The 16,522-nt window shown below is 44.4% G+C and overlaps 1 protein-coding gene and 2 long non-coding RNA genes across 5 annotated transcripts in view; 2 read left to right on the top strand and 1 right to left on the bottom strand.

Moving 5' to 3' along the window:
• The window catches only part of LOC144379878 (uncharacterized), an 84,481-nt gene extending 83,116 nt beyond the window's left edge, over window positions 1-1,365 (top strand). The window contains exon 3 of the long non-coding RNA XR_013443356.1: window positions 109-1,365. This is a non-coding gene — a long non-coding RNA (uncharacterized LOC144379878). The remainder of the gene's footprint in view (window positions 1-108) is intronic.
• KCTD1 (potassium channel tetramerization domain containing 1) overlaps window positions 1-6,577 on the bottom strand; it is a 184,171-nt gene extending 177,594 nt beyond the window's left edge. Inside the window, exon 1 of the mRNA XM_036089209.2 lies at window positions 6,428-6,577. Coding sequence (XP_035945102.1) covers window positions 6,428-6,436 — 9 coding nt within the window. The 5' untranslated portion in view covers window positions 6,437-6,577. The remainder of the gene's footprint in view (window positions 1-6,427) is intronic.
• LOC118533763 (uncharacterized) overlaps window positions 4,488-16,522 on the top strand; it is a 108,921-nt gene continuing 96,886 nt past the window's right edge. For all 3 annotated transcript variants that reach the window (XR_013443354.1, XR_013443355.1, XR_013443353.1), the window contains exon 1: window positions 4,488-4,840. This is a non-coding gene — a long non-coding RNA (uncharacterized LOC118533763). The remainder of the gene's footprint in view (window positions 4,841-16,522) is intronic.

Here is a 16,522-nt window from a genome sequence, read left to right as displayed (position 1 = left end):
GGGTGGGTGGAAGACAGAAGGGTTGACAACATGAAACAATACAGATTTTTTTTTTCCCATGTAGAGAGTCTGGGTCTTTCACTTCACACACATTTTCTGTTCCATTAGCTACAGATTTCCAGCAAAGTGGAAGTGCTACACAACACTCAAGTGATGTAGCAGCAGAAGCTTTGGAAAGATTGATCGGGAAGAATATCCCTTTCTCTAGCAAGCATTTGAAATCTATCCAGTTAACATTCTCTTCAGTTCTTAACTCTTCTGAACTGCAGCCTCGGTATCAGTGGCAAGACCTGAATTGCTGTCGGTTCTCCCCAGGACGGGAAACGAATCCCCACTGTGGTCAGCATGACAGATACGTGAGAGTGAATGATTTGCTCGGCACAAGCGAGGGAGCGATTCAGACATGTGATCACAACCACCTCAAACTGCTTTTCATTTGTTCTGTCTCTGGTGTAAGAGTGGTGTGCAGGGGCAGGCAGGTGCTGGTGAGGGGATACCAGGCGGGTGGGGGCAGGGAGAAGAGAGGAGGATGAATGGAAGCTGGTGGCAGAGAAGAAAAGCCAGGCGCCTATGAAAAGTGCTCGAATAGTATCTATTGGACGGAACACTGGAGATATAGGTGGGACAGCTGAGCGGCTAATGGTGGGGAGGGGTTTGTAGTCCGCCTGCTGGGTCAGACTCTCCGATGTGCCACTAGCCTAACCTTTGACCTCAGCCAGGTCACGTAATCTCTCTGTTCCTCAGTTCTTTCACCTGTAAGATGCGGTTGCCTCACGGTGTTGTTTTGGGGGTTTAATGAAGTAGTCCAGATTGCCCTCTGCTACTTTGCAGCAAGGGGCCAGAATTTGGACGGATCCTTCAGGAAAAAATGCCCTGTTGGCTTGCTGGTTGCTACTTATTTCCACATCAGTTTGCTATACATACTCATATTTTGCCTCTCCGCAATCCTATAAGGCAGGTTGGACAGATATTATCCTTCCCATATTTATAGAAGAAATGCATCCCCGGGTGTTTTGGCTGAAATGAAGATGTTTTTCCAAGCAGAGCCTGCCCTCCTCAGGGCCACCCACATGAGAACCACCAAAAAAAAAAAAAAGCAAGCATCCTATGGAATCGCATTTGTGTCTCAAACTCTTATGCAGAGAGTGATTTTCAAATTGTTTCCTGGAAATAACTGAAACCCGAATTTCTGGGAAGGAGCTCCAACCTGGAATCTCCTGGAAGGAGTACAACCAGAAAGAGGAAAAAAAAGCTACTCTAAGCACTCATGGCAGATTTCTTTTGCTGAAATTCTCTTTCTAATAAGTTTTGATGTTGGAAGAAAAACTGAATACCTAATTTTAAGATTATTTTAAACTGAATCAACTGTTCGTCAGCCAATATTATTTTGGTGGTGAATAACATATTGGGCAAAACACTACCTCCTGATCGTTACATGTGCTCATAAAGCGCCATGTGAGGCAACGAGTTTTAGAGAAATAAGAATGAATGGAAAGAACGGACAAGATATTAAAAATACCACAAACAGTGTCCACTTCATTATGAAAGTGTTATATTGAGACAACACTAGCCAAGGATCAGCACCAAAAGTTTGGGACGTGTGATAGGGGACACATGCACTGAAATCTAACTAAGGGGGAGAAAGCAGAGCTGAGTCAACTCAAACCAGACCCAAACTACATCACTGTGTTAAGGTCCTTAAAAGTTCGGTCAGTGAGCAATCTGTGATCATTGTGCCAGTTCTTTGTATGTAAATGGGCTTGTAAAAAGCATGGTCAAAGGGGTTTTCTAATAATTTATGACATGTTTATGACATTTTTAACATAATTCTTTGCACTATAAGGCACAGACTTGATTTTTCTTTCAGAAGCTTAAACACAGGCCTCTTCAAATGATGAATTCCAACTTAGCTGGAGTTGGATCAACGGAACATCACATTTAGAAATGAAAAGGCGCCCTGGATAACGAGGTTAAGATCAGGGAGATCAGTGCCCCACACTGTAGGGGCTCCCTACACTGCTGTCAAACAGACAGAGAGGTGGCAGTGACTCGGGTTTCCCTTGTGGAATCAGTTACACAGGATGAGAATGAGACTCCTCATCGCCCCTCATTCTGGCTACTGGAATTGAAGTGAAAGGTACAAAATCTACCCAGTCTTCAGAATCCCAGTGTCTTTTCGGTTAATGTGTCAGAAACCTAGGCATCCGCTCGACATCTCTCTTCTTGTTCACCGATAAACCATTTCTTTTACTACGGTCTGTCAATTTTATCTTCTAAATACACCTTGAATCCTTCCATCTGTCTGTTTCCCCTGCCACTCCCTGAACCTCAGCTCCAACTCCGTCTCCTCTTGCCTGGATGACTGTTACAGCCTCCCAAGGGCTATGCCTCATCCACTCTTGGTGCCACAATTCATTGCCCACAGTGACACCAGAATTATCCTTTCAAAACACAAACCTGATTATGTCCCTTTTCCTTCAAAGCTCTAATTGTTGTTCAACTGTTTGATTAACGTCTGTCTCCCTACGTGAATCATAGGCTCTGGGAGGCTGGGACTCTGAATGCCTTTTTCTCAACATTGTGTCTCTGGCGTCTAGCACAGGGTCCCGTATACAGCAGGCACAAATAAACAGTTGTTGAGTCAATGAATGAATTTAGTGAATACTGGCTTGTTATTCTTAAAGGATCATCTCTCTGGGTTGCTTTCTGCACAGTTATCTCAAATCAAACTCAACAACACGCTTAACATGATTTACATCTAGTACATTTTTATGAATGAAAAGCCAGAGTGCCTAAGAAAATTGAATTTGTTTCTCACTTCTGCATGAGTAAGCTATTAAAATAACCAAACGTGCTTGCATCTGAAATTTTCATTTTCATTCCCAAGATGGTTTATCCTAAAGATGGAGAGAGTAAGACCTCTCCTCACTTGGGAAACTGTAAATTGCAGTCCCAAAGAAGGTTCAGAAATACAGTTTAAGATCCAACTAAATAAAAGACTTGATGAGTTGATGGTTCACAAATAAATATCCTTCGATGTCTCAAATGCAATGTAAATGGAAGAGATCTTAGCAGAAAACATCACATTTCAGAATTAGGAAACAATCATTCTGATTTTAAAACGTGGAGACAAGAAAGCATTTGTGCAAATAACTTACTCCTAAACCTAGAGCTACATGGAAGTTTAATTTTCAGAAAGTTCTTGGATACAATAAATCTTTCGCTAATTACTTTTACATTTAAAGAACAAATTGCTTCGGATAAATAATTGTATGCCAAAAGGTCCATAATGCTATTCAACAAATGGAATAATACATTTTCATCATCATCTACTAGAAGTCCTAATGCATTTACTTTCCTAGTACTTAGGGAGCATAATTTGTACCATAATTACTGAATATTCTCTGAAATAAATACCTCACATCAGAGTAATGTGGATGGTCAGTAAATCACTATTACTTAAATAAGGATGAACCAGGCTATCACTGAGCCCCTACTATGCAAGCCCCGGCAAAGAATTGCAAACACACAAATCTTACAGCTAGAAGAGAGACCTCTAGTGTGTGTTAGAGAACTTTATATTGTGCTTCGGGCATAATTAATACAGCAAAATCACTGCAGTCATTTTGAATACTGTGGTGGGAGATTTTTTGCCAACTATCATTCATGCTCAATTCATTTCAACATTCCTTCCCAGCAAATGTATAATATTTTTGCCTAGTGACTTTTTTTTTTTTATCAACATATTGCCTAAACCAATGAAGTTTTCTCCCTGATGCAAAGTTTTAAAATTCAGTGGTCACCTTTGCAGCCTAATCAGTAAACAGTAAACCTACTGTCATCATAACAATCGCTAACAATTCTTTGTATTCAAGCAGCAGCAGGGCTCCTGAGCCAAATCGTTGCCGTCAGTGTGCGGTCTCCTGAACGCCAGCCCCTCGTGGTAAGCCAAATGCCACACAAATATAAACACGAGGAATAGATCGGCACATTGCCCATTATCCAGGAGACAAATGGATCCACTACTATTTCAAATTCACCAAGTAGGTTAGCTATTAGTTGCCACAGATTCCCATATATGCAGGTAAAATTCCTTGATGTAAAATCAGATTTAATGAATCATGCCAGGGCATCAGCCTCAGCCTTTAAAAATCCTTTATTTTCTCCTTTTCCACATTAAAAACACATTTGAGATAAACACAGAAGATGTTTCCCTAAAAAACACACATACACACAAAACAGGAGGTCTCTTAAGGAGTCTACTGCTGAGAAGGTAAAAGCATTTTGCTCATTTTTAATTTGCTCAAACAATCCAAGCATGCTTGGTACCCAGAGGGTATTCTCAAATAAACTTGTATCTCTAGCTGCCAGCTTAGTTGATTGAAAACAGAAGGCAAACGTTTCTTAAAGAATGAGTATGTTAAACTGTTATGTCTCTCCCAGTTCCAGCAAGGATACACACACACACACACCGTCAAGTATTTGCTTGAAAGCAGCCGCCAGTTCTCTATGATCTAAAAGGTAATGCGGCATTTGTACCAAATTACGGCTGCCTACTGCGGTGCACCTCTTGGCGAGGAAGCCAGTGCCACGGCGACACTGGACAGTTCCTGCGTGCTGTTCTCCACGCACAAAGCCGACAGCCCCATCTGCAACTTTGCTAACTTAGTTGGCTCCCGCCCAGCCGGCCCCCGAAGCACAGTCACGGTGAAAACGCTTTGATCCCAGAAAATCATTTCCACGACAGTGCAAGTGTTCGAAAGCACAAAGGCAGACCCTGCCGACCGGCTCTAGCTAGGAAGTTTCGGTACTCGGGCGGCTGGGCGGAGCACGCGTCCAGGTAAGGGATTCCTGCACCACAGGTCTGGTTCCCTCTTCCTGGATGTTTTGGGGGGCTCGACCTCACTTTTAACGCGAACCCACCAGAACGCGCCCCCCAATCCGTTCTTTTTCCAGGAGGCTCGTACTCTTTTATTTTCCAGCCAGGTCCCTCTGGGGGGCGGGAGAGGAAGCACACTTCACATTTCCATAAAGAGGGGAGGCGGGGGTGAGGGGAGGAGGGGGTAGGGGGGTAAGGGGAGGCGGGGGCGGGGGGGGTGCGGGGCGGAAAGAGGTCAGAAAGGAGCCAAACTGCATCCCTCCCGCCCACCTCTGTGCCCCAAGCGCTGGTTCGGGCGGCGGAGACGGGAGGCGGCCAGGAAAACTCTGTCCCTTTAAGGGAACCTTGGCCGCCAGAAGGGGAGGGAAGGATGCGGGCTCCGGACTCGGACTGGGCGCTGCAGGCACCGCCGAGTAGAGGCGAACGCAGCAAAGCCACAGCCATTACCTGCAGCGCTCACATCCTGCCCCCACCCGGGCACCCCCTCCCCCGTCCCCGCCTCCCAAGGAGACTTCTAATCCGGAGCATGTGCCGTGCCCTTTATCCGGGGAGGAGGTGGGGAGGAAGAGGAATGAGAGCTTTTTAAAAAATAAATGAAACGTTTGCACCCGGGGGGGGGGGGGGGGGAGCTGGAAAAGGGAGGGGGTGGTGGTGGGAGGGGGCTTTAAAGGCGCCCGGGTGGGCGGAGGCGGCGAATCCGGATCAGCCCGGCCGGAGACAGACGGCGGACAGCGCTGGGCACCGGCCGCGGCTCACAAAGGGGAGCAGCGCGGTCCGGCCCGGGCAAAAGGGTTAGGACAAACCGCCTCGGGGCCCGATCCGCTCGGCAGCCACAATGGCGGCTTTCACGGGGCATCCGGGGGCGCCACCGAGGCTGCGGGCGAGGAGGGGGCGGCGGGCCCCCACCCCCCGCAGGAGGCAGGAGCGGAGCCCCGGGCGCCACCGCCCCCGCGCACCCCGCAGGGCGCTGCGCTCGGCTGGGGGCGCTCGGCCGGCGGCAGCGGTGGCGGCGGCGGGTCGGGCCCGCGGCGCCGGGAGGCTCTCGGCGGGGCTGCTGTGCGGGCGCTGAGCTCTGCGCCGGGAAGAAAGGGACGCGCGCGGCTCGGCGAGGAGGGAGGGGTGAGGGGAGGGCGGGGGAGAGTCGCGGCGAAGCGGCCGCCGGGGAGGCTGGCGCGCGAGCGGCGGGCGGGCGGCGCTGGCACAGGCTCGGAGAGCCGCGGCGGCTCGGCTCCCAGATCCGGAACCGGGCCCCGGCGCGCGGGCTCCCGCCGCCCCGGCCCCGCCGGCCGCGCCCGCTCCGCCCCGCTCGCGCCCGCTCCCGCTCGAGGAAGAAAGCCGCGAACCCGCAGAAGCAGCCTGGGAGGAGGCGGCAGCCGCTGCCCCGCCGCCAGCCCGAGCGGATCCCGAGCCGCCGCGGCGGGCTGTGTGTGTGCGAGTGTGCCGCGCTCTCGTCCCATGCCTGGCACATGCGTAAAAGCGAGTTGCGCCCAAAGTCCCAGCCATACCCTCCTTAGCAAATAATAACAAACCCAAACCGTCAGATCTTACCTGAAACATTGAAGCACAAAGTCTCTCTCCAAGTCCCCTTTTCCTTTTCCTCTCCCCCCTTTTCCGATTTCTCTCCCAGCGATCTGCTCGGCTCGCCACACCAGAGAGAAATGCAATAGCTTGGCTAAGGTAGACAGAACAAAATACAGAGAAGAGTTGCTCCAGGGCTTTGAAACCCCTCAAGGCAAGGATCAGGATACAATTAGCTCATGCCTCTACCTCCAGTCTAAATCAATCTCCAAAATAAAACTTAAATCAAATTAACTGATCACAGGGCAGACAATTGATCTCCTTCAAAAATAAAGCTCTACGTATACGTATAGATAAATATACATATAGGAAATTTTTTTCCAGTTTTTTTTTTTTTTGGTGGAAAAACAGTCTTATTCCAGCCTCCAACTTGCTTTTTACCCTCCTCTTGCACAGAAAAGCTGATTTTAATCGTTGTGATTAGTTTTGATGTAACGTTTCCGCAGGCGATTTCTGCAAATGGATGGAGTGTTTCTTTGCCAAAAGAGGGAAAAGCAGCAGATGATGATAATTATAAGGATTGTTGGTTGTTTCTTTTTATTTGTGTTTAGGGCTCTCTCTTCACTTTCTCAAGTTGACCTGACATTGCTGTTCCGCTAAGGTCGCACAACTTGTTGATGAGGATCACCGCCCTGTCTGATCAAAGGATAGGTGATAATTTGGCAACAGAGCAGCACATTTTTGGTTCCTTTGGCGACATAACGTCCCAAATGACGTGGATAAAAATAAGCACATGCAGTCTGCTTTGCCCCAATCAAGTCTGAATCAGCGCCTGGGGGTGATACACAAACTCATTTCAAATGTTCAACCATGCAGAATTGCAAAAAGACTGAAGGAGTTACACCACATTTTTTTTTAAATAGCAGAATTAAAAGAAAACAAAACCTACATTAGGTGTAGCCAAACACCTATCATTTAGGTTTTATTTGATCAACCTTCTGAACATATCTCGCCTGTTCCCTTCTCTTTGCTTCCCTCCACCCGGTACCTTTTATGGGAGTGGGGGGCAGGGGGTTGTATAATTCCATTATTTGACGGAAGTGCTCAACAGAGCTAAAGAGACTCTAACATAAACACATTTCCCCAGATTGCGACTCTAGCTCTGACCTCCCCCACTCCTCATCAGTTCTCCTTCCTCTCTGGGTCTTTGTTCAAAGAGATTGTGCCTGAGCCAGTCGTTATCTTAATTCTTTGTAGTTAGAGTGGGATATTTGCTCGTAACTCTAGGGTCACCTCTCATTAGTGTTCTGTCCTTGCAGGATACTTTTTGAAATGGTATATTTTTTTGAGCACTTCACAGTTCATTAATTCAAAGACTTTGCTGACATTTCTTCTGAAAAAGACCAGGCTGTAAGGCCAAGGCTACTAAAAAAAGAAAGGAAGAAAAAAAAAAAACACCCCTAAATAGAACCAGACATGTCCTGTGAATACCTGCAATTGGCAGCATTTCACAGGAAGTCTTTTTTAAACTCTCATCTTTCTTATAAGGTAAGCAACCGCTTCAGTACCAGCAGAGAAGGGAAGGGCCAAGCTTTTTAAAAAGACCATCAATCAGATTAGTGTAATAATGACATGAGAGATTAATGTCATCAGGAGAAGCAGGGGTCCTGGTAGGTTTTTGTTTGTTTTGTTTTGTGTTTTTTTTTTTTATATAACAAATTCATAAGACATGGATGTCTGGTTTGAGAATATCAGTGACCTGCACCTGCCTTTGCACATTCTCCTTCTCTTCCCCCCTCCACACAAGGTAGATACATCCTCTGATCTGCAATGGAATTTTTCAAATGGCCATAAAACCCCAAATTCAACTGACTAAGAACTTTCTTCTTGCCCCCAAATGGCATGCGAGACATTAATATAGGAGAATGTAGGAAGAGAAGAGACTGATAGGACTTAATACGTTGCAGTGTGTGGTCTGAAGTGACTTTTGTTAAAGTCTGGAGAGCCTCGTGTCGTTGTCCCGGGGTGCTAGAGCTGGACAGATCATTTGTGGACGTCTAGTTCTTGACATCATTTTACACATGAGGAAGCGGGAGCAGCTTGCCCAAGGTCACACGCCAGTCAGTGACAAGGCCAGGATGAGGCCTGGAGAGGCAGAACTAGGACCAAGGTGAGTGGTGCCTCCCTGAGGGCACTCACCCTGAGAAACTGTGCACAACATTCTAAATTGTTTAACTTAATGGCTTAAGACCATACTTGCAGAATTCCCTTTCTGCAGTTTGTCCTAACAACCTGTTAGCACCTTCTATCAAATATCTCTGATGGCAACAAATCCTTGTCCTTTGACGGTTAACTTTTGTAACAACCACTCTCCCTCCACCCCCACCCCCCAAAATTAGTACCAGCTCTGGGAATAAGTGAATAATGAAGATGGCTTATACTATTTAGAGTCAAAAAAAGAAACACAGTGGGGCCAATTTTCTTATTAGTACCTGAATGAACTAAAAACTAGTGGCAAAATATTTTAAGCAGTGGAATTAACTGGGATTTCGGTTTCTAAGATAACTGCTCTGAAGAGAATACTATTCACTCGAGCAAAGTGAGTTCTGAAATGTTCATTTTCAAGGTGTTTAAATACTTCAGAATGACATCACTTAGAAAAAGACACTCTTTTTAAGCTATAAGTGATTGACGTTTTAAAGTGATCCATCCATTCGGTTGATTGCTAAATTTGTGGTAATCCCAGTGGCAGATGGACTGCAGAGGGGCGCCTGGGTGGCTCAGTTGGTTAAGCGACTGCCTTCGGCTCAGGTCACGATCCTGGAGTCCCGGGATCCAGTCCCGCATCGGGCTCCCTGCTCAGCAGGGAGTCTGCTTCTCCCTCTGATCCTCCCCACTCTCATGCTCTCTCTCTCTGTCTCATTCTCTCTCTCAAATAAATAAATAAAATCTTTAAAAAAAAAATGGACTGCAGAGTAAAGTTGCATGTTATCATGGTGAGGGTCTTCATTTTCCTGTAGTTTGAAGGGGACTCAAAGTTGAGACTATGAGGATTCAGACGGAAAATTTATTTTGTAGCAGGCAACACAAAGAGAAGAATGACCTTCAAAACCTTCAAATCAAAGATGAGGACAACTGACTTTAAATTCTGAGATAGATTTTTTTTTTAATGAAGTGGCATGTGAATAGCAGGGTCCATGTCTTGCCTAGTATAAGATATGAATTTACCAACTTCGCTTCGATCAGCCCCTGCGATCATGAAATTACCCAAAAGTATTTTTTATCTGATTATTATCTGTGCAAGTGAACGTGTGCATTTTGTGAGCTCTACAGTGCGTTTTTTTGCCAATCACGAAGAAGTTGGGGGAAAAAGTATATTAAAAACCCTTCTAACCTCCTTTTTCAATAAATAGTTGAAGTGAGGGCAGCGGCCTAAAAACCGTTAGCAACACGAAAGACAATGGCAATAAAACTGTCAGCAAGAAAACAATCAGAAAGAAAACACAGACCTCTGTTTCCATATTCCTGGGTCTCACTATCAAAATGAGTTCCACCAGTTTTTAAGGCATAAAAACAAGGATAGGATATTTTGAATTGGAACAAGGAGCTTGGTGGAAAAAAAGTTGAGCGCTCTGACTGTGGAGGAAGAGAAAACGGGATGTTCTTTAACGGCAGTGGCAGTCCCTTTTCCTGTTAATGTGGGGACAGCTCATTTGGTCGCATGGTGGTCACTGAGCCCTCAAATCACGAGTTTGCACAGAACATCACGGCTTGGTCCAGGGGTAGCCCTGCGGTACATTCTTGGTGGCGATTTCACAAGATGTGGACATTACTGTCTGAGATGAGATGTGAAATTGCAAAACCTTTCAGTGAAGGCAGACACTCAGATCCAAGTTAAAAATCCCACCGCACTTTCCTTTAGGAAGCAGAGGGAATCATCAGCGCCTGCGCTCTACCTGGACATGCGTGGACATCACTAGCCACGGCAAGGCGGCCACGCGTTCTCCCTACGTGCCACTAAAGGATAATATATTTCCACCATTGCTCCAGCGCCATCCACCTATAACTACCATGAGAGGTGCTGCCACACAGGAAGGCAAATTAGGTTATTTTATCTTCGAGTCAGTGTTTTGGAGGAAATCACCTGTTTTTTAATCAGTCAACCTGAAACTCCCTATAATACTATGGAATATGCACATTTTCCTGGAGTTGAATAGAGGCATTAACAAGCTCAAACAGAATGGGTTTGTGATTCCTGGAGATTTGGCGCCAACCACCACCTGTTTATAATTAGCCTCTGGAAAGCATAATAGTTTTCTATATCACTGTCAATGTTAGGAGTCTGTAATATCTCACGTTGGGAAGAGGTAGATCATCTAATGGTGGCAGATCTGCTGGCGGGCATCAATTTCTGCTCACCCATATTTCTGAAGAGAAAGAGATACCAGGTCCTTGTACTGAAGCCCTTAGACCACTTTGGTCTGTTATCAAAGTTTCTTCTCTAGCTGCGCAACGTGAATACTGGTCATAACCTCGCATTATGAAGCAAGACAGGTGAATTCAGAAATAAAACTTGATGGTGGTCAGATACCTTGACTACCATTTTATTTTATTTTATTTTTATTTATTTATTTTTTTAAAGATTTTATTTATTTATTTGGCAGAGAGAGACACAGCGAGAGAGGGAACACAAGCAGGGGGAGTGGGAGAGGGAGAAACAGGCCCTCCGCCGAGCAGGGAGCCCGATGCGGGGCTCGATCCCAAGACCCTGGGATCACGACCCGAGCCGAAGGCAGACGCCTAATGACTGAGCCACCCAGGCGCCCCTTGACTACCATTTTAGACAGAGAAAAACAAAAGAAAGATATTTATGCAATGGGAGATACCGAATTTATTGATATTTCCATGGATGATCTTTTTTAAAGAGAATAGCCAAGCCTCACTTTATTACTTCATCTAGAAGTCACATGGACACCTCACCTTTCCATGTAAAATAATGGGGGAAATGAGATTTTCTTCAAGGTAAATTCTAGCCGTGAACAGTCTTAGGTCTATTGATGCTGTTTACTAGGGAAAACTGTTCCTTTGAGGATCCTTGATGTTGACAAGACCCCCGCACACATATAAAACAATTAATTAAGCATTGCGTATAACTGCTGGTATAAGAAATGGGACTGGACAAGAATTCTGCCACAAATCTTTCTTTATAATTATTTATGTTTTGTCTTTCAGGAATTACAGAATCAGTGCAAGCAAGTGCTTTAAAAGCAAAATTAAAAAAAAGAAAATACGGTTTTTGAATATTAGAAGAAATGAATTTCAGGGCTGATTCAAATCTCTAAAAAGTAGTCCAATCAGCCGGTCAAAAATCGTATTACCCAATTTCTACATTCTCCAACTTATGTGTATTCTTCTTTCCCAAGCGTTAGACTTTATCCTTTTTAGCTTGTTCCATGTCATCTGTGAGGCTATCCATTTTAAAGCAATGCGGTGGTTATTTTAAGGATTTAACATTTTTAATAAGACAAACATTTCATTAGCTATTTTGTTCTATTTCTTATTTCAGTGCCTCATAGTAAACTAGCTGGCGCTGAAAGGTACTTCTATTTGCAGGGTAACTCGTCTCATGCACAGCCCATTCGGTAGAGAACCACTTAGCTTTGCTTCACTGTTCTTCTGTCTGAACCAAAGCCGTTCATGAGAAACCCCATCATACAATCAAGGCCCCTCCGGGGCACCATATACATTTATGTAAGTTATCTCTTCGTACATCCTTTGGGTGTCAGAACCTCTCAGCTTTGCTAACCATAAAAAGCCTGCCTTAAGCATATTACTAACTTTAAAACTCTAATGATATGGATGTCATATTTCAATTTTTAAAAAACCTTTCCCTGCTCCACCCTGAAAAAAACCCTATAAAACTTATTCAATGGAATCATCCTATGGTTAAAAACATAAAATTTATTTAAAAGAAAAAGAATCATGAAAATGTTCTAGTTAAAAACAAGCAAACCCAAGAATAAAAAAAAATCTGGTCAAAAATAATAAACAAGAGGGGCACCTGGGTGGCTCAGTCGTTAAGCGTCTGCCTTCGGCTCGGGTCATGATCCCAGGGTCCTGGGATCGAGCCCCACATCGGGCTCTCTGCTCTGCGGGAAGGCTGCTTCTCCCTCTCCCACTCCCCCTGCTTGTGTTCCCTCTCTCGCTGTGTCTCTCTCTGTCAAATAAATAAAATCTTAAAAAAAAAATAATAATAATAATAAACAAGAAACAAACATATTAGTCTTCAAGTTTTAGTAAGAGCCACTTTTAACAAATTGCTACAGGAAGCAAGAATCTGTGTACTTTCTTTAAAGTTATCAAGAGAGAAAGCAGTTTCTAGAGTCTTAATGAGTATAAGTCTGATCAGTTAAAATGGGCACTGGGAGGCGGGGAGCAAATTGACAAGACTATTCCACATGGGCGTTTAAATGATTTCAACATTATTCTTAATAATAACATTAATGATAGTAGTGATAAGAAACAATTATGAATAATGGTAGGGAACTTCCATTGTGTAAAGACCATCTGGCTCTGAGAGTCAGACATGAAATTCTAAAATTAAATCCTCAATCTGTCCCTTTAAGGTTGCTTTGTAGATAATGGATATCTTAATTTTTTAAAAAGAAAAAATCCCATATCCATTGTACCAAACATATAGCAGCTCCTGCTGAGAAAACAAAGCCTGTGTGTCTATTTCTTTTCTAATTGTTCATGTCCCTAAACAAAACAAAGGCTCTGTGAAAGAGCTTATAAGATAATGATAGTAACTCATCAGTCTTTTATTGTTCTCTTCTGAAAAATTTTGATAGGTAAAGCATTATTATGATCCTGCTACTCCTCATTTCCCCAAAGTGGGGGACAAGAATTTCCCTACGTTTTCTTCCTGTGGTAAAGCCTACTGAAAGGAATGGTTTTGGATGGGAGGGGCTAAGTCTTTGGGCTGCAACAAATGCATAATTTAAAACTTATCTTTATGTTGTAATGCAAAATATAAAAGAGAAAACATCTAACCCAGAACCTGGAAAATGATAAGTTATTATTAGATACACTGTTTTTGTTTTATTGATTACACTATGGGTTTAGCTATGGCTAATTGTTCAGATTCTCTGGCCATGTTAAAATGTAGTGGGGACAAAAGGACAAACATGACCTGATTCTACTTACGTGGGGGTACCTAGAGGAGTCAAATTCATAAAGACAGCTAGGAGATCAGTAGTTAGTGGGCCTGGGGGAAAGGAGGAAATGGGGAGCTCACCTTTAACGGGTACATAGTTTTGATTTGGGAAAATGGAAAGATCTGGAGAGGGATGGTGGTGACAGTTATATAACAACGTGAATGTACTTAATGCCACTGAGCGGTATACTTAAAAATGATTAAAATGGCAAATGTTATCTTACCTATAGTTTTACTGCCACTGCAACAGCAAAACCGGGAAAACTATACAAAGATTATAGCCGGTCATTTTGTTCTCGATTTTGTCAAGTCTGTACTCATCTTTGGCTTCTTAGACCCCAAACAAATATAAACTGAAATAGTGAAAGCACCTTCCAAACAATTGGTTCTGTGCCACAGATTTAGTAAGTAAAGCAAGAGAAACAAAATCAACCATTATCCTTATTCATAGGTTGTCAAGCTCCCAGGTTGAATGATGAACTCCCACAGGCAGGTCTCCCTTCCTCCTTCTCTCTTCTCTTTCCTTTATCTATGAAGACTTTAACTCTCGGCATTGCTCTGATATCATCCCCCTTGTAAGGTCTCCTGAGATTCTATGATGATCTCTTTCTAGATAGAGCCAGGTTCCTGGGAGCTGTTGACATACCCTGATGCATTGGTGCTTTAGTCAAACCCATAACCCAGATACATCAAACACGGTGCAGCTGTCTTTGGAAACGTCACTTAGAACCTTCTGTCCTGTGAGTGAGCAGGAAAGGGAGGACTTTGCCTGAAGGAAGAGTAACTATTAATGATGTGGTTGAGCCTTTGTGTCGCCCATGCCCATCCTCATTTTTGGAAACAAGAAAGGAGGCAGGTAAGTAGGCAAGAAGCAGAAAATATCTTCCCCATGTTCCCGTGCTGATGAATACCCCTGCAACACTGTGCTGGGTCATAATCTCTAGAACATAGCTCAGCTCACAGGGTCCAACACAGGACCGCCTGGGGGCTGAATGGACATAATAGCATTTGATAAGTTCTCCATTTGTTGGTTACCAGTCATCTTCTATGCCCATTGAGTTTCATCTTGCATCACATCTTCCTTCTCTTTCTCAGTGCCTCCCTCGTCCTCTGTTGGTGACAAATGAAGGGAAAGGTGTTTCCCAACCAAGGTGAGTTCTAAGGGAACGTCTTCACGGCCTAATTAGTTGGCCCTTAATTTCAGAGAAACTTGACGGTATATGTTTCCTAATTAGACCAGGAAAACCTAATGGGGGTGCTGACGCCGCCTCCCCCACGCAAGCTGTGTACACAAAACCGCTATCATCCAAAGGACATTTCTCTTTGTAATTACTTTGCCCAACTTCAGCTTCAGTGAAACTTGCATCTTTCACAGGATGAAAGCCTTGCACCTCCTGCCCGGTTATATATCACGTGTCACATCACAGAAAATCTTCGCAGAAGTCTGTTTTCATACTTTAAAGTTGTTAAGATGCTTCCAGTTTTCTGCTCTCGGCCTGTAGTGTGTCTCTATGTGCAGGATCATATGGATTATAGCTATAGATCCACACATTTCCTTTTGAAGAAACCAAAGGAAATTGTTCCTGCAAATGAAAACAAATTCCATTCTTTTTAATGAATCTAAGATTTCCCAGACTGAATTGGACCCTGATCTGGGTACTCAGGTACCTCACCTCTGGCAGAGGCCACTATGTAATACATTAGGGCAAGGAAGAGGACACCCCCCCCAAAGGCAGTTGTACCATTTTATATGGAGAGAGGAAATATCTCTCCCAAGCCCCACGGGTGGTCTAATAGCCTAAAGCGTCAGAATTGACGCTTGCTTAATTCTAAATGTCCTTGGTAGTCAACAAAAGTTCTGACTGGTATGGAATTCAAAACTCCACATCCACAGCTATAATAGTAGTTGTCTGGACCATAACAGAAGTTCCAAAAGAATATGATTCCAAGTCACCAGCTCCTAATATTGAAGACAAAGCCGTTCACCTCTATGCCCGCAGCCTTCGAGTTATGCAGAGGGTTTATTTCTCCCCTTCCACTCAGGAAAGATGCATGCTACAGTACAGAGACAGAGATGGTCCTCTTCTTAAGCTTCTTGACCACACTGACTTCTCTTGTTGATGGAAGGGGTCGGACCCTCAGGAGGAGATGATCAATAAGTAAGCAAATCTCTTCAATGGTTTCTCCCTGCCCTTGGACTACTGCCTGATCTCGAGGCCCGTCACCCTCTGCACCCACATCAAGTGTCTCTCTTCCCAGTCTGGGTTGCCCCAACACCCTGGGGCTCCACTCCTACCTCTCAGCTCACTGCTCCAGGATCTTTGCATGGGAGGCACGTTCTATACAAAGAATGTTCTTTCCCTCCTCTAGCCTAGTAACTCCTGCTCATCCTTGAGCTCGAATGTCACTTCTTCAGAGAAGCCTTCCTTCCTCTCAGGACCAGCTCAGTGCTCTTTGTCATAAGCACTTGTAGATTACTGGACTTTTTCTTTAGACTACTAGTTGATTTGCAATTATGCATTTGTTTGTTATTTGATTACCATCTGCTTCCACAAGGTAGGAACTCTGTCTTTTCTGTGTCTCCAGGGCCTCACATAATGCTTGGCACACAGTTGGTGCCCAATAAATACCTGGTACCGAATGACTAAATGAAAGAGTGAATGAAAATAAAGAAAGGACGCTTTGGAAAAACAACTGAAAGGTGGGGAAGAAGACTGAGATTGTTAATGGGTAGGTAAGGGGAGGGATAAGCACCCTTGGGATTTGGTGATTTTATAAGTTTGGCATTAGTGGTTTTTGTTGTAGGTTTTCAAGGCCCTGGAGAACTTATCCTACAATCTATGATCCTACTCAAAAGAATTGAGAGTGGGGACTCCATCAGGGATTTGTACACCAGGGTTCAGGGCAGT

Source organism: Halichoerus grypus, chromosome 13, assembly GCF_964656455.1.
Source record: "Halichoerus grypus chromosome 13, mHalGry1.hap1.1, whole genome shotgun sequence".
Classification (NCBI taxonomy): Eukaryota; Metazoa; Chordata; class Mammalia; order Carnivora; family Phocidae; genus Halichoerus; species Halichoerus grypus.
This window is presented reverse-complemented; position numbering and strand designations above follow the sequence as displayed.